The 27,964-nt window shown below is 31.8% G+C and overlaps 2 protein-coding genes across 4 annotated transcripts in view; one reads left to right on the top strand and one right to left on the bottom strand.

The window, feature by feature from the left end:
• LOC107452997 (F-box/WD repeat-containing protein 1A) overlaps positions 1-1,458 on the top strand; it is a 103,740-nt gene extending 102,282 nt beyond the window's left edge. The window contains exon 12 of one of the 2 annotated variants that reach the window (XR_006226361.3): positions 889-959. Coding sequence is in view for 1 of the 2 variants with exons in the window: in XM_016069648.4 (XP_015925134.1) it covers positions 889-1,047 (159 nt within the window). In the remaining variant the exon portion in view is untranslated. Of the gene's footprint in view, positions 1-888 lie in introns of both variants that reach the window. The other variant, XM_016069648.4, reaches the window with a different exon arrangement.
• Positions 1,459-6,426: 4,968 nt separating this feature from the next.
• LOC107452999 (uncharacterized) overlaps positions 6,427-27,964 on the bottom strand; it is a 108,494-nt gene continuing 86,956 nt past the window's right edge. For both annotated transcript variants that reach the window (XM_016069652.4, XM_016069653.5), the window contains exons 7-10: positions 24,616-24,741; positions 23,399-23,558; positions 17,943-17,969; positions 6,427-6,653 (exon numbers count right to left, since the gene is read on the bottom strand). In XM_016069652.4, coding sequence (XP_015925138.2) covers positions 6,502-6,653; positions 17,943-17,969; positions 23,399-23,558; positions 24,616-24,741 — 465 coding nt within the window. In that variant the 3' untranslated portion in view covers positions 6,427-6,501. The remainder of the gene's footprint in view (positions 6,654-17,942; positions 17,970-23,398; positions 23,559-24,615; positions 24,742-27,964) is intronic.

Here is a 27,964-nt window from a genome sequence, read left to right as displayed (position 1 = left end):
TTTTTCTAAAAAGTTCAGTTTATTTTTATGTAAAATTCCCTTTTTAAAATAATTAAGAAATCTTATAACTATTTTTGATGAATTAAATGCCTGTTACAATTCAAAATTATGATACATAACATTTCAAGTATTTTAATGTTAATCATAACTAGAAAATGTTGCAGTTTTTCTATTTTGGTGACCATAAAATTCCCTATGTATAAAATATTTAGTTAATTATGCATTATTATTTAGTACATCAAATTTATATTATTTCGTTATATCTACTGGATTTTTTCCTTTCCATGTTGGCAGTTATGTTAATAAAATAAAACCTGAAGATATACTTGATAAGCCTATGATGTCCTTTTTAAGACGAGACTCTTCTACTTCCAGACCCCCTCTATTTATGTTAGAGGGGTCACATGGCTTTGGAGAGCATTGTAAGAAAACTTCCTCACTCCCTCTAACCCATGATCTGTCTTCCACTCAGGATATTTTAAGGCAGCGCTGTGGTCGGTGCAATCCGGGTGCGAAATTCTTATCGACCAGCTATTGCTGGGATTTTAATTCAGTTCTCCTTATTGGAAGGGTGCGCCCTATCCTTTGAACCAGCATGACTCTGAATCGATTCTTTTATGAAAACATTTATATAATTTAAAGAGAAACAAATCTTGTCTGCTCTTATCTTTTCAACAACCCTTTTTGTGTTCTTATTGAGGCTGAGTAAATGTTTAGCTATTAGAAATGCTGCAAGAAAAATAAAACAAATTCTAATACTTTTTTTAATACAGCGTTAGTTTAAAACAAAAAGGTTTTTGAAAAAGCAAGAGTGATTTGTTAAAAAAAACTTTATACTCTCTATTTATTGTATCTTTACCCAAAATAATTTTAACCTTTTCTTTCCAGGAGCATTCTGGTCGTGTTTTTAGATTACAATTTGATGAGTTTCAAATTGTTAGCAGTTCTCACGATGATACTATACTAATATGGGACTTTCTAAATTTTACAACCTCTGAGGCATCTACAAGATCGCCTTCTCGCACATACACCTATGTCTCAAAGTGAATAAGTGATCTTGTTGTGATTTATGTCATTCATGTGTCAATTTTCATCACATTTGGACTAAGTTTTGTACATAATGCTGTGCATTTTGGGCTTCTATTCATTCCAAATTGTAAATCTATCAAGTTTTTATTTAAAGTTCCTTGTTTTCAAGTTGAGGTGAAATACTGCAGTCTTTCAGAAAGAGGACATTGTGATTGACTTAATGGTTAGCTCAACGGTGCTATTATATTTTTTAAAACTAATAAAGTAACATACTCGATTGAAGGCAGAACTCATTATTTATTTTATTTGTATTAGTAGCAAATCTGAAGAGAGAATTTTGAATGAAAATATGTTTGATTTGTGCAAGAAAAATTTGTCTTCTTCAAAACCTTTATAGATTTCATTCAAAATAAAGATATCTGCCATTAAGTGTCTGTTCATTTATTCCTAAATGATTATTACATTAAAACCTTATGTAAGCGAAGCTTCAGGGACTAAATGATCTATATTTAAGTTTAACGGTTAAAGCTAAAATTTCTCAATCTTTTTCAGCTAACTTCAGTACTGTTTTTACACATGCACTCAGGAGTCCTTGAGAATCTAACTTTTTATATATTGTATTTAAAAAAAAACTATGAGCAAAAACATTGCATTATATATTTTTAAAATAAATATATTATATGAAAAGTGTGCATTTTTTTTCTATAAATAATAAAACACCAATTAATTGAATAGTTTATCACCAGGAAAACTTAAAAAGTCAACCAAAATCTATTTTTCTTAATGTGACTATTCTTCTATAATGTGATGAAATAATTCATACCTTTTGAATTTTTTTATTTGTCAAACCCTTGTGTTTTTTTAATTAGTTTCTTGGTTTTGAAGATTATTTTCTTATTTAAGGATTGCAATTGGTTAGCATCTCTTATTTTTTTTTTTTAAATAAAAAATATACATAATTTAAAAAATCTTTTATTTTATGTGCATTTAGATTTTGGGGTGATAAAAAAGTTTGTTAAAATTATTGTATATCTTAAAAATGCTTTATTTTATGTATGTGAAGTTTTTTAGTGCGATTTTGAACAATATAACATGTTAGAGGGTCCCTGCTTGCTATTAAGTCTGCCCTGTCTAACTTGCAAGAATTCAAGAATTAATCAATTATTCACAAATGAATGGGAACTGGTTCTACTTTCATTAATTGATTTGGAACTTAAGTTCCCAAAACTGGCAATTAAGACTTCTAGGGAAAAAACAAATTTATAGAAGACATTTTTGCAGCTTAATAATGTGTTCGTAATAATTATTTAAGAAAAAATAATAAATCTCTTACGTGTCAATGCAAAATTTTTATCTAATTTATTATCAATAAATTCAACTTTGTGATTTCTATTTAAAAAAAACTATTATATATTGCAAAACCAACAATTTGAGTTTGAAAATAAATTGTTTTGTCAATGAAGAGTATGGAAAGGGGAATAAAAATGGTTTTAAAAAAAGTAATTCAGTAAATATTGTTTTACAATAAAACTATTATAAAGTTAAACTTTTTACACAGTTTCATTTTGAACTTGTTATAAGATTCAGGCTAACTCCAGATTTTCTGTCTTGAATTGATAAAATAACTGTTAAAACTCACATAATGACTCAATTATTTTCCTAATTTTCTTTTAATCAATTCGTATGGAAAAAAGAATCACAATCACCTGCCGATAAACCTTCCAAAGAATTTTCTAACAATTTAGTCATTTTACCCTATTTTCCTAAAATAAGTCGGCAAGTTGCTAATATCCTAAAGAAGTTTGATTTTAATATTATATTCAGTCCCATTAATAAGATAAAATTTTCTAATCTCAAGCAGCCCATTGACGGTCAAAGTAGCTGGGGTATATACCAAATTAATTGCCAATGCGGCCTTTCATATATTGGCCAAACTAAGCGTGCCTTAAAGTGCCATGTCAAAAAACAAGAATTTAAATGCTCATCTATTGCCCAACATTGTTGGGACTCTAATCATAATTTTGATTTTTCTTCTAAAGTTATTCAAAATTGTTCTTAAATTTTTGATTTAGATTTTTATGAGTCCTATAATATTTTCAAAAATTCCAAACTGTTGGTCAATGACCTATGCAGCGCTCCTTATCTTTCTCCTGTTTGGAAATCTATGATTAAACCTAACTACCCCCCCCCCACCTTTTTGCTCCTTGCTTCCCATTCATTGTCATCCTTTCACCCTTTCCTCCTATTGGCCCTTGCTCTAGACCCCTTGTGACTTCACCTTTCTCTATATATTTACTCTTATTTTCTCTCATTTCTTTCTGTTGCACTGATGAAGGTTGTGCTTTGAGCATCCGAAACAGCTGTCTGCTTTTAATAATATTTTTGTGCTCTTTAACGTTATTTACCTTAGTTTGAATTCACATGAAATTGGATAAAATTATTTATCATTTATATAAAATCTGATATTTCTATAGAATCATTTTAGAATTCAGAAAGAAAAATATGAATTTTAGTTAATTCTAGTTATCAAAGTAAAATCTCTTCATTTATGCATCCCCCCTCTTTGTAGATATCAGGGTTGCCACTCCGCAGGAGAACAGGGAAAAAACAGAGAATTTTAAAATCGTCTGAAAAAACGGAATCTTATTTCTTATTTTCGTCTTATAAAAAATAGTGACCACTTAAAGTGTAATCTATTGGATATTTAAGGATGGTATTTCAGCTGTTCTTTTTTTTTCTTTCCTGCAATTAAAACTAGTATAGTTAGCCCAATATAGCTCACACAAGAGCACAGCAATTGTATTTCCTCTAAATATATTGTGTGTAATGTATACAGATTGTGTGTGATTTTTTTTTCTTCCTGATTTGAGTGAGAACCTTGGATATGACGAATTTTTAATCATACTTTAAAATCTTAAAAATATGAATTATTTTATGTTTGTACGAAATTATTACTTTACAGATAACATTTTTAGATTACCTATTGTTTTTGTAGTAAGTAATGTGCATTTGTTAACTTCTTGAAAAATCTTTACATTGAAAAGGTTTACATTTTCCTTTCATTAAGATTCATTTAACCACGAACATCTTTAAACTAAAGCAGGTTGTGAGTTTCATTTTTCTTACAATAAAAGTTAAATAAAATCTTTAAAATATTATTCCAATAAAACATGCTATTAAAATTTTAGATTATTTTTTATTAATAAAATATTTTTATTTCTTCGCAAATATTTCTTGTACAATTTTTTTTTTAAAAAAAACATCCTCACTATATTTTTTAATAAATTATAATAACTACTTTGGTTTAACTTAAAAGCATAGCGAAAGCATATTTTGTCTTATTTTTCATCTGGTAATCTCAAGTTAGAGTGAATGCGATGTGCAAGTTATAGACTCGTAAGGTTGTTGGTTAGTTAATTTGATTTTTAGTACAACAGTAAAAAAGTGTGGTATTGCCAAATACCCGTCGAAGTGCTGTATTTAACCTTACATTCTATAAACTGCTGGAGAGGTTCAACGAAAACAAAATTTAGATGCATATAAAACAAGTAATTAATATGAATGTTTGAATGAACGATAGGAATTTAGGATGTAATTTCAAGAAGACAATCTGTGAGTGTAAGAAAAACAGATGAATTCTAAAAGGTATCTTTTAATGTTGATTATTATTGTGATGCCGCAACAAATAGGCATTACATATTTCCTAGCTTTTAAAATGTCTTAAATTTATTTTTTTAATCATACTTAATCGAATTTGAATTAAATTAAACTAATTATTTCATTTTTTTTAATTTTATAAAAAGCGAATATAAAATATGTTATTCTTTTCTTAACCATCAATGTAATGGCTAACTTTTTATTTCGATACTAATGTAAGACTCATTAATTCATTGTCGCACCTAAATCTTGAAAAATAAGGAAATTTGAATTGAAAAAAAAAGTTTGCGTTTTCTGCATGCAGTTTCTACATCCCGTAGTTGTTTGGAAAAAAAAAGAAAAGAAATTTGAATTGAAAAAAAAAGTTTGCCGTTTCTACTAATTGTTTTTGCAGTTTTTACATCCCGTAGTTCTATTCATTTGTTTTCTGCAGATTAATCAAATAGTTAATCAGAATCACACTGGTCAATAAGAATAAAAAAATAATGTTTAGAGCATCTTAAATAGCCAAATAGAATTAAGGGATCTTAAACCTAAAAAGAAGTATATTTTAATTGTAGATTTGCCCTTCTTATTAGATGAGAACTTTAATAAAATCACTTTGCATATCGTTAATTAATTAGAAATTTTATCTTTATTTGTAAAATGCATCCATTCTGCACAAAAACCATTCATTATAATAGAGATTCTAATACACATCCAATCTTATGATTACAGCTTTAACCCAAACAAAGAGAGAGAATCTTGTCTTTTGAAAATGAACCTGTAAAGTCTCCATGTATATTTAATTTCTTTAATCTTTTTCTGTAAACATTATAAGGGAATCATCATTCTACAGTAAGAGTATTAAAATTGACTACAATAAAATTTAGATATAAAGTGATCGAATATACACTTATTTCCGATATTCCCCGTGGCAGAACATTACAGAGTTCTTGCAGAAAGACTTTTCTTTCGAAAAGTAAAAAATTTGACTTTTCTTTTATACAGAAATTCGAACGTAATATTTGAGTCATACATTCAGCTAATCACTTTTTGACGCGCTAAATTTTCGCCGATAGTATCGTAAATCGATGTAATGTTTCGATTGAATTTTCGTCAGTTATTTATATTGATTGTCATGTGGTTTTTAAATGTCTCGATATATTTCAAACAATATGGAAAATTCGAATCGTGCATTTGAGTTTTTACTTTTTAAGGAAATGATTTTATCGAATTTTTAGCAGTTATTGCTATTGATTTCTCCATAGATTTTAAATCCGATATTTCTTATATGATATTTATTAGAACAATCAAATCTCGAAACGAAACACGCATTTATGGGTCCTATTCGCGTGATTTCGTCGTCGATCTTTTTTTCGGCAATGGATTTCATAATTTTTTTTTTTTTTTTTAATTGTGATTATTTACAAAATGCGAAGAAGGAAATAATTAGTGCGTTTCCCCCTCACCCCCCAAAAATGCGAGAATATCACCCATAATACTAGAATAAAATATTTTTACGTATTCAATTTTAAAAAAATTATATGTTTTTTCGCAAACAGCGTTTTTGTTATTTTAAATTAGTTACATATATGTTTATTATTATTAAAAGTGTCTTGCAGAAAGGTATAAGTTCTAGTGAGTTTTGTCGCAAATAGCTTGAAAAAATTCTGCCACAGGTGATATTATGGAAATACTTCTGAAAGATTAATTCGGATCAACGACTGTGAATGTAAACTCAGCATGAAACCATAACAATAACGCTCGTATTAATATTTATTAAACATCAAAATACAGTCATAAGAACAATTAATGATTTTCACTAAATGGTTTTTATAAGTATTTCCAAACACAGTGTGATGATTTCTCTGTTGATGTATCCCAATTCGAAAGAGTTATACTTTTGATCGCTGTTGATTTTGCTAAATGGCTAATTTGTGGTTGTGTTGTAACAAAAAGTCTTACAACATCGTTATTCAGAACAACTGTAAGAAATAAATGAAGTTATATGAAACAAGAGTTCTTTAAACAATGTGGTATAAATATCGTTTTTCTATTTTCAAAAACTTAAATAAAATATATAAAGTAATAATAAATTGCCACACCTCCAACAAACTGAGACCGCAAAATTATCAATTTAAACAAACACAGTCATGTAAATTTAATTTAGTCAGTAACACAAATAATCAATGTAAAAAAATTCTGAAATAACATCCAGAAAAGGGTAACTCGTATCCAAATAATTTTTCTAAACAATAAAATAATCTTATAAATAATAATAAAAAAATAATTTTCTGCTATAATATTTTATGTCTTGACAAAATTTATTATAAAGGATAAATTAAAATTTTGATCCAAAAAAAAAAACTGCATTTTATGTAAGTTTAAGTTTCTAATTAAATTGACTTCGAAATTATATATATATATATATAGAAACATAAATAAATTATAGAGCGATTTGTTTATTTATAATTATACAGTCATGAAAATTTAGTTTTAGTCAGTTAATATTTTCCTCAAATAACAAACATAAAATTTTCCGAATAAATATCTGAGCCGTGGTAGTTAAGGGGATTGAGAGCTTGCCTATCAGTTAGGTAACTTAGGCGCGAATCCCAGCAATGGCTGGTCGATACAAATTCTACACCTGGCTCGCGCCGACCACAGTGCTGACGTAAAATATCCTTAGTGGTAGATGGATCATGGGTTAGAGTCCCCTTACCACCAGGCTAACGTGCTAGTCAGGTTTTCGTGATTTTCCTTTCAAAGTGACTCAATTTGGGTATGTTTCATCAAAAAAGTCTGCCATAAAGATACATTTATCCCAATAATTTATTGATCCAGAAGTTTCCTTGTCAGCTGAATTCAAAATTACAAGGCTGCGTAGTTGAACATTGATAGTCCGAATTGGGTCGCTTGTTTAACAACGGGGACAAATAATTTTTCCTTAAAAATGAATGGTGTTTTTCACTCAAGGGAACGCTGTAAGATAGGTACCACCTAAATTTCCGGGTTACTGTTTCCGTTGTATTTTAAAGCCATTTGGCATCGTTGTGTTTTGAGATTTTTGCAAACAATGTATTTGATTACTTATTACTTGTGTTTACAATACTCGTGTTTACAATGCTAAAAGTGTTAACACTAACGCAAGATGGTGCGCAACTTGCAACAAGAACAAACAGTAATAAACTTATGGAAAGAGGCCAAATCAAGACTGCCAAAAAAGCGAGTTATTCAAAATCTAGCAACCATTTCACCTTTTTTAATAATAAATAACAAAATAACTAAAACAAATTTTCACTCCTAACTCCCCAGAGTTACATAATAACATTAATATATTATGAAATAAGGCAGATTTGAGCTCAGAAATTATCTCATTTATTTCTTTTATTGAAAACAAAATTATCCGTTTGAAAACATCGCCTATCAGAATAACATGTAGTAAGCAGCTGCAAACTTTTTAACCGGAACTAGAGTAGGTGACGAGCTCGAAATTGTTATTGTTTACATTTCTACTGAAAACACCATCCATAAAATTTCTTCTTATAAATTTTATGTATTGAAGAAATTTATTTTTTGATCAAAAAAAAAACACTAATATTTGAGAAAGGTGGTCCGATGGAAGATTGGATGTCATAATTGGTAGGAGAAAAGTTAGAAACAAAAGAGTAACATGTTAAGTCTGTGGTGCCAGGCATGGAGCGTAGTTGCCAAAGGAATCAGCTGGATGACACACACACACGATCGGCAACCTTGTATCTTTCCCTAGTATTTAAGAAGCTTCGAACTTTACTCTGCTCGAACTCTACTTAGGAGTGACCCTCACCCATAACATGATTTGGAACTCTCATATCTCGAGAATAACAGCTAAGGCTGAAGGTGCATTCCAATCCCTCAAACCAATTTTGAGTCATAACTCAAAACTAACCCTTAAAACAAAAAGGACCTTATACCTGCAATGCATAAGACCAATAATCAGTTATGCAGCCCCAGCTTGGAGCGCCCTAAAGCCCACACAAAAGCGAAAATTGGAAACCATCAAAAATAAAATGATCAGAAGATTCACGGGAGCTCCCCGCAGACTTAGAATGAGTGATATTAGAAATGACCTAAAATTAGCTCTATGCAAGAACACATGGTTCTACTATGTGCCACATTTTTCAAAGACTCGACAAGATGCACAATGTGCAACTACAACCAAATTTTTGACTTTGAACTTCTCAGAGATAACATTAACTACAGCCCGGCAACGGTATTTTTTCTCTCAGACGGCGTTCTCTCCAAACGCTTCACCACCTAATTGTAATTATTTCTCTTCGACAAATCAAGGCTTTTGTCTGTGCACCCATGAAGCCCGCAAGAGGGGAGGCGAGGCAGGCAGGAGCTGAGATTCTACTTCAATTATTCTATTCCTGTAAATATCTTTTGTATATATCTTCTCTTTATTCATAACTCACTGTGTATTTTATTCATACCCCCCACTGAATTGAGCTTAGGCTAAACACCATATAACCACTGAGACGAATGAGTTAGGACTCCTGGCGGGGCCGAAACTTAGGTAAATACTTGACATAGGTATAGGTACTCTGCGCACAGGAGACCAGACCCGACCAGAGAGGAGCATCGAACCAAACAGAGAGTAGGTCGTGTTCTAGCAGCGGCTCTTACGGATTCTTTCCGCAAGCAGATGGATATCGATACGAAGATTTCTCCGACTTTGGAGTACTCTAACGAAGGGCAGTCCAAGTGCTGCGGGGGCCAGACCCCCGAGCGGTTGGGCATCCCGCTAGTAGAACTTAACAATCCTGAAGATACCTATGCACCCCAGCTCTTATCAGAGCTCGTTAATGAAAGGGACATAGGATCTGCGATCCATGGATCAGGATCACAGGATTCGGGGCTGTCTGGCACCCTTTCGGCACCGGCGGGGACGGCTACGCCCAAACCGCACGGACCGACTGGAATCCTTTCAGAACCCAACACGGTTAGGACAAAAAGATCCAAAAAAAAGGAAAAATAAGATGACAAACGAGGTACAATTGACTACCGATGAGGATACCGAAAATGAGAATTATATTAACGAAAAATTCAGTCAAAAATGACTTTACAAATATGGTTGAGAGCACTTTAAAACTAGTTTTTTGCTGTATGTTCTTCGGTGATAATAAAAATGAAATTGAGACTAAAGCTAAAGATATTTATGATAACGCTAAAAAACTTAATGAATCTTTCGGAAACTATAAAAAGAAACCTTAAGACGATTCTACTCTAAGTTCTGAACTCCAGAATCTTACCTGTAGCAAATTAGCTAAATTTTAGGATGAGCAACATTTAGTAGACTCCACCCTTTTTAAAGCATTTTTAGATAAAAACCAGAGTAATGATTTAGACACCGATTCCCCCCACCCCCCATATCTAACTCTCACAAACAATTTAAAAAAGTTAAAAGAACAGAAGTTCCCCCATGCAACAATAATGAGCAAATGGATAGCGTGGATAATGTTAACAACTCGGAAGATGATAATTTTCAAATACCAAAAAAGACCTTACCCCCTCCCCCATTCATAGTAAGAGATAGTAAATTCAAATGGAATTACTATAGAGAAGAGCTCAATGCAGCCAATATTACTGACTTTAACGGAAAAATGAGTGGAGAGAATTTTGTAATCAAAACAAAGGATATGGCTACCAGAAACCAAATTGAAACCCATCTTAAAAAAAGGCAGCTTTGCGTATCATACCTACTCGTTACCAGAGCAGAGAAAGCTCAGAGTGGTTATTAAAAAACTCCCGGCAGACACGCCTATAATAAATATACAAGCAGAACTTGAAACTCACGGGCTATGCCCTAGTAAAATCACTCAGCTAGAGAGAAGAAGTAGAGATGGCGATAAAAGAAAACTACCCATATTCAGGGGCCCCCACCAGGCGCCCACTTAAAGCTTGGGGGGGAAATTTTTACACTAAATAAAACGAATAGTTGGGGGGGGGAGGAAATTTAGAATTTGCCCAAGAATGCGTCCAATAGCTTGAGGGCGGGGGATGGGGGCTACTGCCCATATTTGTAGTTGATCTAGACAAAACAATGCAAAACAAAAAAATATATAGCGTAAAATATCTTAGCAGTATGAAAATCGAAATAGAAAGAAGAACGACGTTATAAGAACATATTATAAGAAGAACGAACATATTATAAGAAGAACGACAGGCCTACACAATGCCACAGATCAGAATTATTTTCATGGCCAAAGCAACTGCAGTCACCCCGCAAGGTGCGTGAAGTGCGCAGGAGCTCACCTTACAAAAGATTGCGATAAAGGAAAAATGATAACTCCGAAATGTTGTAACTGCGGAAAAGATCATTCTGCAAATTACTGTAAATGTGAAAAATGTATTGCAATATTAGAAAAGAAGAAAAATAATTCAAATAGAACAAAATCCTTTGAATTTGAAAGGAAATCCACAATCACTCCCAGCGAGTTCCCCAAATCCTACGCTAATGCTGTAAAGGGCGATCATAATAAAGTTGATTCAATGCTACCTCGACTATTAAAACAAGCTATTGATGTATCCTTAAATCTACAGCATCTCATTAGCGAAGTTACCTCACAACTTAAGATAAACCCTCTAGAAAATGAGGAAAATGACGAAACTTTAATGGAACAAAATGAACAGCAATAATACTTTTACTGCCTTAAAGATAATCTTGTGGAATGCCAACAACATTACCACAAAATGGCTGAGCTTATAGATTTCATCTCGGACTACTCACCAGATATAATTGCTATTACCGAGACCCACGCTAAGCCTTTCCAAAGGCTAAACATCCCTACGTACAACTCCTATAGATGTGACTGAATCACCAATAGAGGTGGTGGTACTGCGATATATGTATCTAAACTATTTAACTCTACTGTATATAATCTTAAAACTACAAATAACATTGACGAGACCTCTGTCATAGTACAGGTTAATAACAATAATATCTAAATTACGTCAATTTACAACCTACCTAACAATGAGATCAATGAAGATCTTTTTAGAGCCTACTTCGACTCTAATATGGACACGATTGTCCTTGGAGACCTGAATGCCAGGGGATGCAATAGTACTAATAAACAAGGCAGAAAGCTGCATGATATCACAAAAAATTTAGGTCTCACTATCTATGCCCCCGTGGACCCCACATTCTATCATGTACATCATGGTTATAATCCAGACATTCTTGATATAATGATAACCAACATGATATCTCCATTTGCTCTGCAAGTCATAAATGATCGAAGTAGTGATCACATCCCAGTTCTAGTTACGACCTGCATTCCAAAAAATGATAGTAAACAAACTAGAAAAAAAAGTAGATTGGCTACTGTATCATATTATTTTAACCAAGTCACTCCCGAATTCAACTATTATTAACACCACTACGGATATTGATAATGCTATCGAATCCCTCAATAACAAGCTTACTGATGCTGTAAAACAGGCTACCACTGAAAGCATAATAGACCTGAGCAACTTCAAATTACCCAGATACATAAAGGATAAAATTAGATATAAGAACAAGTTACTTAAATACTACAAACGAACCTTCAACCCTATCTACAAAACTGAATATAACAAACTCATTAAGGATATCAAAAATGATTGCAAAAACTTTCAAAATGAGCTATGGAACGATAAGGTTGCAAGCCTGAACAGAGATGACAACTCGCTCTGGAAAATGGCCAGAAATTTAAGAAAACCCATTCCAGTGAACCTACCACTAAAATTTAATGGCCAAACTGCATTACAAATAATGATAAAACAAAGGTTTTTTCTACTGTCATGCAAGAACAGTTTTCACTTAACAACATCTCATGCCCTAACAACGATATTCATGTTAACCTAACCTATAATAATATCATAAACTCAACCCCCAGCAATAATACCATAGCTAATGCCAGCGACGATGAAATCATCAAAAATTTAAAGAATTGAAAGGCCCCTGGCCACGAGTCTGTATGAAATGAGATGCTTAAAAATGCACCTCCAAGCATTATTCCTATTCTCAAAAACATTTTCAATGCCTGTTTAAATTTTAATTATTTCCCGGACAACTGGAAAAAGTAAGATGTTATACTATTCCCAAAACCAGGCAAATGTACTGATGATCCTAAAAACTATAGACCAATCAGCCTACTCCCAACCACCTCCAAACTCCTAGAAAAAATACTGCAAAAGCGATTAGATAGCTTTCTTGATATGATTCAGCAATATGGCTTCAGGCCCAACTTATCTACTACTAAACAACTTATAAATATTCTAGAATTCATCAGCAATGGTAAATTTGAGAAGGAAACTATGGCCCTTATCCTGCTCGACGTCGCGAAAGCGTTCTATCGAGTATGGCATAAGGGCTTAATAGTCAAACTTCATTATATGAATTTCCCCAGTGATATTCTACATATTCTTGACTCCTACCTGAACAACAGGTACTTTAGGATTAAACTAAACAACGTCTACTCAGATTATAAACAAGTTAATGCTGGCATCCCACAAGGTTCGATCCTAGGGCCCACACTACATATATTATATACGTACGATTTCCCCATAGACAATAGCAATTTAAATGAAATGGTCCCCCTATATGCGGATGATACCGCAATAATCACTAGATCAATGAGCTCCAAAGGAGCGGTTGAATTACTCCAAATGAAATTAGTACACGTTGAAGAATGGTGTCTTAAATGGAAGATCAAACTCCACCCAGATAAAAGCCAGTAAATTATTTTTAATAATAAAAAACAGCTCAATCACAGTATCAACTTATTTAGCACCACTATCAAACCAGTTAACAAAGTTAAATACCTAGGTGTTACGATAAACCAAAACTTAAGCTGGAGTACACATGTAAACGATATCAACAAAAAAGCAAAATGTGCTTATTTTGGACTAAGCCCAATTCTAGGCAAATATTCACAACTCAATTTGGCGAATAAAAGACTAATTTGCATACAAGCCGTAAGACCAATACTCACGTATGCATGCCCAGCCCTAAATACTATGACTAATAATTTGAAAAAAATGTTATCCAATACGGAGGGTAAAATTCCAAGACTTATGCTAGGCGCCCCAAATGCAATTAGCAATGACTCCCTTAGGAAAGACCTTAACATTGATAATATTAACGAATTTATTGCTAAACTAAATACAAAGTTCTTTAGTGACGCTACGAAATGTATGACCTCGGACTTTAACCTATTACTAAACATAGATATTATTAAGGATAATGTCAGCTACAGCCCAATTACAGCTTTCTTAAGCTCTGATTGTATTATGTCTAAGTATTTTAAAAACACAAACAACACAAACACACACTAATCATAACACCAGGATGTGTCACGCTCGGGGAAGGAGCAACCCGAAAGGGTCCCAACTGGGTGGGCCACATTCCTGTTAACTTACACAGCGAGCAACCCGGTACAAGCGGTAATCACCGGGACGGCCGGGTCGCTGTGCTCTCAGAGGAACACTTCAAAATACATATATTTTTTGTAAATAATTTTCAACCCTTTTGTATATATTGTAAATAATTTTCTACCTACTCATCCCATTTTTTGTAAAAAGTTGCTAACTGTTAACTCATTATTTTATTATTATTTAACATTGTAATTTAATTTTAAAGTGCTCAACATCATCCTTGACAGTGGAGATATCTCCAAACTCACCTCTTACATTTAATAACTGTTTTTTCCTGTGCTTTTATATTTTATGTCTTTACAGTATATGTCTAAAAGAATAAGATGAATCAGTAAGTGGCGCTTCGAGCCAAACACTGAGTTTCCATGCATATCCAGCATCCAGCAACTCTGTGCACAGAGCGAGAAAATCTACTCAAGCCTTTGCAGAGTGCGGTTGTGTTGAAACTAGCTCAGTGCGTACCATGTCTGATCAACGTTTCGCCCGGGGGTGGGAAGCGGCGAGCCGAAAGGCCAGTGCGGCAACTCACTCCTGGTGAAGAATTCGAACTGCTGGAAACAGACGAAGAGCGTTTGGAGTACTGCTCTGACTTTGCTAGCACGTGTGTCACTAAAGAATCCATTGATAGTAAAATTGAAAGAAGTAAAGCTGCAGTGCAATGGCAAATAAGAGAGAGACAGAAGCCACCTTACATCTGGGAATTTCAAGTGAGATCTCTCGAAATCAGAAGAAATAATCTATTCCCCGAGGAACCTGATAAAGAAATTATGCCTATGGAAACAGCCATTCCAACCCAACCTGAAACGATGAAGGAATCCTCAGAAATAGAAACAACTCCTGAAACGATTGTTCCAGCACCGGAAACCAGCAAATGAGAACAACTTGGAGCATAGTGAAGAGGTTTCGGCCTCAGAAACAGAGTCCCAAATCCAAAACAATAAAGAACCACCGGCCAAGAGGAGAAAAAAGAAGAAGAAGCAAGCCCAAGGAACCACTACTAAGACTACTAACAGCACTTCTACTCCATTTTCCCTCCCAGTGCCTGAGCCCACTCAATTCAGCAAAAATTCTCATCCGAGGGCTTCCAGATGATTTCAAAATTGAAGATATTTCTCTAGAAATGGAGAAATTAGACATCAATTCCCATAGAGTCATCCAGTTTAAGAAGAGGGTGGACGGAGCCTATAGGCTCCTCCCCCTTTTCATCATCATCACTCCACTGGCCAATCAGCAGATGGTTTATTCCATCTCGAGTATCAAGCAGATTCCTATTAGCACCGAGAGGTTCCGTGGTAGCCGGCGCCCGCCACAGTGTTTCCGATACCAGGGCTTCGGCCATACTCAACGTCCCTGAACCAACCAGCTGATGCATGAAGTGTGCAGATTTCCACTATTCATACCAATGCGAAAAGGACAGAACTTCTCCCGCCAAATGCTGTAACTGCGAGGGGAACCACACCTCTAGTTTCACTGGGTGCGAGGCCCGCCCCAGTCGAAAAAGACCACCGACCAAGGATACGCCTGCATCTACAGCCCATTGTTTAGTTTCACTAGTGAAATAATTGCAGGAGCTCCTTAAAAATTAAGAAGTTGCAAGCCTACTTCAATCTCTACTTAATGGGGTCTCTCCATCTCAATAATGATCACCTCACCACAACTCAAGCCCTACTCCAAAGATGAACTGAACTTTTTTAGAATTTACTTCAAAACTTTTTTGAACATATGATTTCCAAGCATATGTCTACCCAGAATCGATGAATCAGTTGGTGAGATTTTCCACATATCCAGCATCCAACTCTGTGCACACTCATACTTAACTTTATGTTTCTGTTTTATCTTGTTATGTTTCAGTTGTTAATAAATGTTTAGTTGATTTATGTCTTAGTTGTCCTCAACTTAATATGAGAGGGTTCCTCCCCCTCAAGTCTATGACGTCACGCTTTCTAAGAATCAGCGACCAAAGTATCTCAAAAGTGGGGAGGCTGTCCTCTGCCCCCTGGATATATATATATATATATATATATATATATATATATATATATATATATATATATATAGATAGATAGATAGATAGATAGATATCAGAAATGCGGTCGTCCAATACCAAAAAGAATTAAATTGCTTCAGTTGATTGATTTATTCTACTCAAGTGATATAGTTCAGTCTCTGGCTTGGACATCCCTATAATCATTCGTTTTACATGCGTTCAAATGCAGAATATTTTATGATATTTCAAAACTAATGAAATCATGTTTGATGAAGATTGTTCTTCACCTCATATTAGTTTAAGAAAATCTTTATTGCTCATATAAATTGATATTTTCTATAAATTTATGGGTGTCCACTCTATTGGTTTGTTCTGAAATCTTCATCCTACTACTACTCTGAAGAAATGGCAATTACAACTGACTATCACAAACTAAAAGGCCTGTTTATACGATCCAAGTTCTTGGACGAAGATTGATAGAAATTGATGGAAACTTGTTTTGTTCGGAAGTTCTTGGATCATATTAGAGCATGTTCTACTTTCCATCCAAGTTTTTCCTTCCTCCACCAATCAGCTTCTAAAGTTCGAAGAAGCAGGCATCATATTATGTCATTTTGTTGTACGTTTTCATAAATTTTAAACCTAATAAATTAATCCGTTAGTATCTATTTGTGATGTTATGACTTTAGTTGAATTTATTTAGTCATTAAATTAATGTAAGTATGATTTTATTATGTTGAATATGAAGGCAGGATTTTCATCCAACCAATCAGCGACATTCAAGAACTTGGATAGTGTCGACGAATCATCCAATTTCTTGGAGAGAGAAATTCCTCTCAGATTCAAGAACTTCGATCAAGCAAACAGGCCTAATGACTAGGAATGATGGTTTTCCTTTTTGCACCACAGACCACGTGATTTCCCTCATCTGACAGTTAGTAACCACTGATTTCTTTCTTTATTTTATTTTATTAAATGCTTTTGGTTATATATATGATTGTTATAAGCATCAGTAAAATAAAACAAAATACTAATATTAATTATTAAATTATTTATAGATTATAACCGTAGTTGAACAGCCGGCCCAATTTTTTTGGGTTCACGACTACTACTGTTCAAATCCGTAGCCTTGTAATTTTGAACCCAATCCAGAGGACAAGAGAATTCTTGGATCAAGTATTGGGAGAAATTTGCCTTTATGGAGGGCTGTTTGAGGGAACTAACCCGCATTTGCGTTGCATGGAGAGGAAAACCATGAAAACCTTCCACAGCTAGGCTGACTGCAAGGGGACTTAAACGTATGATCCGTCTATGACTGAGAATGTTTTACGTCAGCACTATGGTCGGTGCAAGCTGCATGCAGAATTCGAACCCGGTTCATCTCATTGAAAGGCGAACGCCTTATAAGATTGAGACATCACAGCTCAAATTAGTTATAAAATTAAATATAATTATGTATTATGACGTGATACTCTGACCGGTGGGACGTTGGGCTCATGCTCTCGACAGCATGTTTTCAAGTTCTGCCAGTCAAAAGAAAGCGTATTAAATGGTGACTGGTGCACGTTAAATCTGTCAAAGTCACCAAGTCCTCTATATTCTTATAACAAATCAGTACCTCTTTGGGTACTGATTTGGAGATTGATAATTCTCTAGTTCAGGTCAAAATTACGATCTGTGAATGAAGTATGAATGGATTCTCTCTGTAAAACGGACTGTGATGTGTGTGTATTGGCCATAGATGGCACCCTCTGCCTTAAAAATTTGCTATAGCAGGTTTGCTGATGTGGTAGTAACAATAACAACAGCATGTATAAGAAATTACCTGTGAAACTGGATGCATATAATTCACCTGAAATGAAAACAGAAATGTATTAGAATATGATCTAATAAATTAAAATATCAGAGCTTTACCAATAGCTCTATAACAGTTTACTTCTGGACCATTTATAAAAAATTACCATGAGATATAATTTCCTTTTATGGAAAGTTCTTTAACAAGGGAGAATTCCTTGCTTGCAAACATTTTTCTTTTATCTACACCATTTGCAATCAAAATTCTATGCCTCTTAAAAATCATCAGGGTGGAACTAGAGGGAAACAAGTGTACCCTTAAGATGAATGAAATTTTTCTATTTATCTATTACTGATTTTGCTGTTTAGTAGCTTGACTTACATAATTTATGAAAATTTTAAACATTGTTTAAGGAGCCATACATTTTATGCTTAACTTTTAAACATTTAATTTGACTTATTTAATGTTCTTTAGGAAATTTTAAAATTATTTTAACAAAAATTATAATTAAAATTATTTGCTAAATCTTTGTACCTTTTATCCTCGTTTTAGCTTTATTTCTGTTTATTATTAAAATATTAACACTAAATTGCCCAAGGAAGTCATTTTGACTGCTTATAATTTCAATTAGAAAAACAATGATGCATATAATGACACAATTTCTTAGAATTTTGTACAAAATATAATTTTTTGATTGTGAATATTTACTAGTAACTTGTTATATAACTGTAAATATAGTATAAAAAATATTAAAAATTAATTTTAAACAAATTTCTTTACACATTATTTATACTTTTACAATCCGGTCATTTTGACTGCTTTTGGGAAATATAGGTATATACTAAGTTTCAGTCTTTCCAGTGTTAAACAGAAATAAAGTATGCCCGCTTACTCTGCCTTAATACGTATGTATTTTGTTACATTTCATAATTCATAAATTTCATACTTCACTTCCAGAATTTCTTACAATTAAAGTATAAATTTGATTAAAGCAAATTTTGAGAAAAAGAACTATAAAATAATAAGTCAAAATAGAAAAGAGCTAAAACCAAATTTATCTGATGTAAACAATTTAAATAAAAAGTTAAAAGCCAAAAACAAGCAAAAACTAAATTCTAAAGATAAGTATGAGCCCCATAATGGATAAACTAAATAAGAAAATGCAATCAAAAATTCAAATATTGAAATAAAGATGTATCATTGAATTTTTGAGTAGATTTTCTTATTTAGTTTATCCATTACGAGGCTTTTGGTTTAAACGCTGACTAAAGAAAGTGCGTTAGCAGACAGTGTATCCCCTGATCAAGTGCTGTTTTTGCTAACATATATGTCTTTAGAATTTAGTTTTTGCTCGATTTTTTTATTTAACATACAAAGTCATTTTTCGTAGGAGTATTTTCTTTCTATTTTTAGAGACATATTCTCTAACACTAGAGTGCCTAAGGAAGTCATTTTGACTGCTTTTAATTTCAATTAGGAAAACAATGATGTATATAATGACACAATTTCTTAGAATTTTGTACAACATATAATTTTTTATTGTTAATATTTACTAATAACTTGCTATATAACTGTTAATAGTAAAAAAAATATTAAAAATTAATTTTAAACAAATTTCTTTACACATTATTTATACTTTTACAATCCAGTCATTTTGACTGCTTTTGGGCAATATAGGTAGGGTAGAGGGGGGCACATGTGAACAGGGTGTGCATGTGAACATGGTATGTCTTACCAATATGATTCGAAATAAAAAATCTTGAAAAATTTTCAATAGATGCTAGTATTAGTCCTACCTCTCTGCAAAACTTTCAGAACAATGAGTCATTTTGTTGTTCTATTCTGACAATTTCTTTGTATCAGCTGGTGTTGTATATACTTTTATCACTTGCTATTTCAAGTGAAAACATAGTATAAATCAACTAATAAGCTAAAATTAACTATTGCAGACCATTATATGAACATTCAGGTAAGTTTATGACAATTTTTTTTCTTACTCAATTAAAAATTCTTTATTTTTCAAGTTAGGTTTAAGAAAGATGATGGGGCACTTGTGAACAAAACATCTGGGGCAGATGTGAACAGTTTACATGTGCCCCTACATAACATTAAGATTATTATCTTCATGATATTATAAGTTTAAAAAATATGTATGCATTTAAAATTATTATTATTTAATTTTCCATTATTAATTTTTAATTTTCCATAATTAATACAAGTTTAAAAAGTATGTATGCATTTAAAATTATTATTATTTAATTTTCCATAATTAATTAATTACTTGTTAATTTTCTCTTTTAAATTTTTTTTTCATTAAAAGGTTGGTCAACAATTTTGTGTTGTATAATGTTTACAAAAAGCAAAAAGATATAATATTTTATTACTTAAAAAGTTAAGTTTAAAATAATTTTCAAAATATATTATTATTCTTAGTAAAAAACCTATTTTGCAAAAGCAATATATGTAAAAATAATCCTTATTTAATTAAATATTCTTTATGCTGCATTGTTTTCTAAGTTTTGAATGAAAATGGGAAAAAAGCATGAAAGAGTATCAGAGAAGAAAGAAAAAGGCCCATTACAACTCCTGAGGAACATGAAGTTGCGAAAAACCCAATTGACGAAATTAACCCAATAAATTCTATAAATTCACATAAACAAATAAACCCAATAAATCCACATAGTAAGCTACAACCCCTTCAGTATAATGTGTATCTATATCTGTTATATTAAAGATCTTTTTCTTTTAAATATGATGATTGGTTTGTGTTTTTAATCTTGTTCAAATGTGCCCCCCCATAGGGGCACATGTGAACAATTGAAGTCATTTTTCTAAAATATCATAAAGTAAAGAAATATTTTATTGAAAAATCTCAAAAAATTCCATAAGACAAAAGAAAAGACTATTTAAACATATGGACTTCTTTACTGTGAGAAATTGATGATATTTTTAGAAAAATGAGGAAATAAAAAAATTTGTTCACATGTGCCCCCCTCGCCCCTATATACTAAGTGTTAAGTGCTTTCTAGTGTTAAGGAACATTTTACAGGTAAGGCTCAAATTTCTTAACTCTGCATTTGCATTAGGCTGAGAACTATAGTTATTTAAAGTGATTTTCATGGCTATGATATTTTTTTGAATTTTACATCATTTTAAAGAATGTAAGTTCGCATGGCGAAGTACAAAAACTGAACGAAATCTTTCAAATATTCCTGAGAAATCAAATTTGAAATATGCGACTTTTTTAAAATATCATCTGCATTAATTAACACTAGAAAGGGGAAAGACTGAAACTTAGTATATATCTATATTGCCCAAAAGCAGTCAAAATGACTGGATTGTAAAAGTATAAATAATGTGTAAAGAAATTTGTTTAAAATTAATTTTTAATATTTTTTATACTATATTTACAGTTATATAACAAGTTACTAGTAAATATTCACAATCAAAAAATTATATTTTGTAAACAATTCTAAGAAATTGTGTCATTATATACATCATTGTTTTTCTAATTGAAATTAAAAGCAGTCAAAATGACTTCCTTGAGCAATCTAGTGTTAATAAGGATATTTGAGATCACCCTTTTAAACCATTTGAATTTTAGTACGTGAAGATCCAATGATTAAATCAAAAGCTATTCAGGGTGTTTTTCATTTTTTTAGAGCTCTGTACAATGAGGAACACTGTTTTAATGTATTTTCTGAATAAGTTTTTAATATAATATGGTTTTAAACCTATTACGACTATTCAGTCAGGCTCGCTGGGAAGACAGATTTCCCGGTCTTTCGCAAATACGGCATCTAGTGGTTCACCAAATTCCATCCATGATAAAATTCTGGTGGGGAAGTATTGGGCGTAACTACCACTACAATTATTAAACATCAATTCACTAGTATATGAGACATGCTAACTCGAATCAATCTTGGAATAACTTATGATAGATGAAGGTTGGCATTATCGAAAGAGCTTTCCTCACATACTATAAAATTATATTACATTAAAATGCTACATTTTAACTCAAATATCGCTTTTAAATGTTCAATCTGAATTTTCTATAAACCCTATCTACAAAAATAAATAGACATCAATTAGTTTTGAAAATTTTATTGCTCAATAATTATTACGCTGTATTAAGCAAACATGATGTTCATAAAAAAGAAAATTTTCTTCTTTCTATTAGTTAATACAAAGGGTGGATTTGATTTCATCGAGAAAGTATCAGTTTTTTTTATACCTTATCTAAAATTCAACTTCTGAATTTTTTACAAGAATTTAACACAAGCATTAATTAAATGTAAACACTTTAGTGAAAAAATTTGCATAATTTTCTTTAGAGCTAAAACTTGAAGGGGAAAAAATTTGTATGTTGTGCACTATAAATTTCATAAAAATCATGACTTGAAACAACTTTTAATCCAATCAAATCAATCGAAACAACAATCAAATACGCACTTTCATTCTAGATTTAGAGAAATGAAGTACAAAAAAATATCTTTTAAATAAACTAAGTAACTTGACTAAATGTAAATAATAATATGAAAACTTCCAGTGTATCCCTCCGCTAATGTTATAAGGCAATGTGTTTACATTATTGTGATATTTGTTCAAATTTACGCAAAATTTTATCATTCCTAAGTGTTTTCTGCAATTTATAAATTCTAATAGAGCCTAAAACAAATTTAAGAATATTACGACATAAATAACAGTTTGGGTGTTATCCATTATTTGGCTATAATAGTTTAAAATAGATGTCATTTTCTGAGTAGCATGCTTGTGGCCGAAATCATTTGATATTTGTTTCATTGCAAAATAAATTGAAAGAACGTGTAATATTGTGAACACTGCAAGTGTAATAATGTGAGTCGTGATGGCTCAGGAAATAGAGCCTTCCAATGAGGTAAAACGGGTTCGAATCCCAGCGATGGCAGGTCGATACGAATTCCTCATCCGGCTTGCACCGACGGATCATGGGTTAGAGTACCCCGTCATCAGACTAACCATGGGAGGTTTCCGTGGTTTTCCTCTCCATGCGGCGCAAATGCGGGTTAGTTCCATTAAAAAGTCCTCCAAGAAGGCAAATTTCTCCCAATACTTGATCCAGGAGCTCCCTTGTCTTCTGGATTGGGTTCAAAATGACAAGGATACGGAGTTGAACATTAGTAATTGTAAACCCAAAAAATTGGGTCTGCTGTTCAACGGTTATAAAATAAAATAAAAAGTATAATAATATTGAATGGCTTGTTTTATCAAGCTTGGGAGCAAAAATCAATCGGAAGTAGTGGAAGTTAACGCTTAGTAATGAATTTTAACGCTCATCTGTGCTTACAGGGTCAACCATCCATACAAAAAAAAACAAATTTTAATTTTATAGGATTTTAAGCAGTTGAGTACTCCAAGTGAAAAAATTTGTAAAAACTGAGGAAATAAACAAAATACTGTTTAGAGTGGATTTCAGCATTCATTCTATTTAGATAATAACACTTTACTTTTGTCGTAATCCAACTGTTGAGATAGTATTGTTTTCAGATCATTCCCGTCCATTTCCATTAGTGTAATCTCTTCAGTTATTCTTGTTGGAATTACTTCTTTATTTGTCAAAATATTTACTACAGATGCAGAAATTTGACTTTTCAGACTTTCACAGGGCTAGAAAGAACATATAAGATATCAAAAATTTATTCCCTAAAAGAGCTTCTCTTAGGGATTTGTTTGTCAAAGAATTGTCCTTAATGGGTTCAATTTATCAGAAATCTGCCACACATGGAAAAAATTAAAAACTCATGCAGGGTGAATAAAAAATAAACACTACTTAAGAGAACTTTTCAAGCACTCAGAAATATTCTTAAATTCTTTATTTTTAAAAAAAATATGATGGGACATTTCTGTATTGTGATCTGTCAAGCCAACTTCAATCGCCAAGGTGCCAAATAGATTTTAAACTTGCAATTCTTTAAAAAAAAAAACATTTAGATGTTTGCCTGGGGGCTGATACAGTTAGAGTTGGTCACTTTGTGTGATATTTTTTTTTTTTTTTCATTTCTCGCGGGTTGCTGTCTGAAAGTTGCCAAGACCTGACAATTAGTCTGATCACGATACGAAAATCTCCCAAAATATAATTAGGAATTTTTCTTGAGCTTGAATGAATTGCGAAGATATTGAATAGAATTGTGTGAAAACAACGTCATTATTCGTGACAAAAACCGACATGATTAAACATTTTGGAAATGGGAACGTTTAAGGACGTCATCCAATGAAAAAAGCACCCTTAAAAAGCTTTTAAGTAGTTTTTAAACACACTGTCATGTTATAAAGAGTGTCCATTAATATTTGTTTTTAGAATTAAATAAGAAATTAATAGAAAAACAGAAGCTGTTAAAGAAGACTGGTTTGATTGTTGGATTCAATTATACCTGTTTTGATTAAATGTCCCTTCCGCAATTGTGATTTGTTAGATCTTAATAGCATTTTCGTTTTTCTTCGCTTTATAAGTTTGAAAAATTCAATGAGTATACTTTTTCGCTTTTCATAAAGATTCTAAAAATATATATTAAGTGTAGTAATGAAGGAAAAAGATTTCTTTATCAATGAAAGAAAAATTGGTAGACAATAATTTTCAAACACACATTGTCAAAGGCCATTTGCCATAGAAATGTTATAAGAAATGATTTATTTTCATTATATTTCCAAAAGATCTTTTTATTACCTTCTTTTTAAGTCCTAATATAAAATCAGATTTTTCTCCATGAATAAGCATAGCTTCTGTTAATTCAAGATGAGGAATTGTTTTTGTTTCGATCATCTCTCCAGTTTCAGCACTCAGCAAAGTCACCTGAAGAGAATACAAATTTCTAAAATTGCGAATGAAATAAATATTTAAGTGAAAAAATGAAACGTTTTCAACTTTTTATTGAGACGAATAGTGGTAGGCCGTCGATCACTTAAGAGTGGAGCAGTTTAACGAGGACGCACTCCTTTTGCAGGCCAGGCACATTTTATAAATGACAATGGCCCCTTCAAACATTAAAATTTTTTACACGATATTTGCGTAATTAAATGTTCAATTAAAGAAAATAGATAATTTTTTTGCATCTTTATTCTAAAAAATGTCCATTTCAAGCGAGCTTTAACATTTCCTTAGTGAAAACTGCTATCATATCATTCCTTACTCATTATCTTCCTTAATCATTCCTCCCTGCAGACGGAATACATGATCTTATTGTTTTCTTTTTTAATTTTAGTTTATTTTTAAGACAATTCGAATTATGAAGTTCGAATTCTTGATTGCCATTTTGTGAGGTTCAGATAATTCGAATCCGGCAAATAATAACAATAATATCTATATATATATACAGTGTGGGGAGGAGAGGAGAGCCCCCCTACACTTCTGAGAGACCCCTTATGAAAAAATCAAGGTATAAATGAGGTATAAACGAGGTATATTTTAAAGGTATAAAGAAGGTTGTTATTTAAATGCGTCGTTAAAGTTGAAAAGGGTGCAAATGAGTGCCTCATAATTATCCTTAAATATACCTTGAATATACCTCCAGAGGTATATATGTTTCAACCTGAGGTGTTTAATTTTACATCTGTGGAGAGGTAGATATTTACTACTTTAAAGTGTTTCATTTTCAACCTTAGGTTATTACTTATCAGCCTGAAGTATATTTTTTTACACTTGTGGTAGTATTTTCTCAACAACCTAAGATGTGTCATTTTACACTTCAGGTTATTATAAATCAACTTCAGGTGTATTTTGTTCTACCTCAGGTAATTATTTTTCAACCTCAGGTATCTAATTTTATGCTTGTAGAGGTATATATTTTTCAACCTATGGTGTGTCATTTTACACTTCAGCTTATTATAAATCTACCTCAGGTGTAATTTTTTCTGCCTCAGGTAATTATTTTCAACTTCAGGTATCTAATTTTATGCTTGAAGAGGTATATGTTTTTCAACCTATGGTGTGTCATTTTACACTTCAAATTACTTTAAATCTACCCCAGGTGTAATTTTTGATAGTTGGAAAGGTGATTTTTTACTAACGTGAGGTGTACTATTTTCAACCTCAAGTATAGGTTTTTATTCTTGTAAAGGAAATTTTTTTTAATCAAACTAAAATATGCCATTTTTCACTTCAGGTTATATTTTTTTATGCTAATGCAGGTAATTAAATATAATTAAAATGTTTCACCTTAGATTGCTAATTTTTAACCTAAAATATATATCTTTTCACATGTAGAGTTATTTATCACTTTGGAGTTTTTAATGTTACACATTAGGTAACTTTCTACGGTCTGTCTTGATTTTCGCTGCTAATTCTAATGCTAAGAAACTATTTTCTAAGCACATAGGCGGAATACAGTAGAGTCTTTCTTTCGAAAGAATTTTCGACTGATTTCCATGTATTGTGTGACGAAAAGTAAAATGTAATACAAAGAATCTATCTTCCTTTAATTTTGAGATACAAACCCATTAGAATTTATTCTTTTTCACACAATTCAGAATAGGAATTTTTACTTAACGCCTTCAAGTTACAATTTGTGAACCTTGTGCTAATTTGTAATTAAATAGTCCATAAAATTTATTAATCTTGAATTAACATGTAGAGTTGAATAATATTAAGTATGCTGACTCGTAAACCTTAAAAGAACATTTCAAATATGTAGTGTTTCTGTAATTTCAATAAGTTCAATTAAATTATCGTGAAAAGAGGATACATTTGTTACAAAAAAATGTGGGATCTCATTTATATAGGATAGATGTTAAAGGTGCTAATTTTTTTCAAAAGCGAAATAACAGCAAATTTAAATAATTTAACCAGCTTACATATAAAAACTTTTATTAACAAAATAATTAATTTTTCGTTCAAAGACAATTACTCTGCTTCTTCTGCAAATTGAAATGCTGTGGTCACGTTATTTGGAGCATTGGAACCTATAAATAAAAAATTTGAATTAACGAGAGTCATATTTACATTGATAATGACAAATTTTAAAAGATTATAATAATATTTTAGAGCTTATTTCGTTGCATAAATCACATTTTATTATTATTTCTATTCAATTTTGATTAAATAAATGGTTTTAGTAACAGCAGATGAATAAAAATAATAATGACCTGCAAAACTCTCCTGTCAGTATATTTAAATTTTTTTTTTTTTGACTGTTTAAACTTATCACCTAAAAAATATAATTTTTCTCTAAGATGCATATAAAAACTGCTGTAGAAATAACACGCTTATTGAAATTCTTAATTTTCCAATAATTCAACCGACTATTTTTCATTATGGATTGTTATATTGATACTTAAATTTTTTTCTCAATAAATAATGAATATATTCAATTACACTAGCCTGCTTGTTTAAACTTTTAGTCCAATTTTGCAAAAGAAATTGTAATAAAACCAATTTTCAATGCTGATTCCGAAAATAATTGTCTATCACGTAAGGTTTTTAAAAACAAAAAGTCATTTTCAACCTTTTATTTAATGTGATCAAAAATCAATCATCTTTTAATAAAAGAATGTAGGACATCAATTTTTTGTGTTTTTCATGCCTAATCGAAATAAAACCAACATTAAGTTCATGTTTACTTGCATGAGAGAATGATTTAAAATAATGCTATAAAATAAGGTTTTCAAACATCAAAGATCACGCAAACTAGTATTATCAGTAATTTTTTAGGTGAAAAGATTTCTTTCATTGAATCAAAGGAGAATAATTAACTTGTATTTTTTCTTTTTGGTGTAGATTTAGAGTTACTCCCAGGGGATGGCCCTCCTGTTACTTGTCACCACTTCCTCCTAGCTGCAGAGCACGTATTATTGACAGCCTGATTTAAACCTTGAAATTCTGGATGCCATTTACGGAGCAGCTCTGTAAAAGTTGTATGCTGTTCAAGTTGAGTAAAATCAAGTTATATAAAAGTTGCATTTGGATATTTTCAGATGAGATTTTTTTTAAGAAATTGGAGAAAATTGAAATATATATTTATATAACTTTGATAAGTGACTAATGTTGACAACAAAAGTCGAGAGTCAATAATACTTTTAAA

This window comes from Parasteatoda tepidariorum, chromosome 11 (assembly GCF_982258835.1).
Source record: "Parasteatoda tepidariorum strain Cologne lab strain chromosome 11, Ptep-v5.0, whole genome shotgun sequence".
NCBI classification, from domain to species: Eukaryota; Metazoa; Arthropoda; class Arachnida; order Araneae; family Theridiidae; genus Parasteatoda; species Parasteatoda tepidariorum.
The sequence above is the reverse complement of the archived record's forward strand: the minus strand, read 5'-3'. Positions and strand labels throughout refer to the sequence as shown.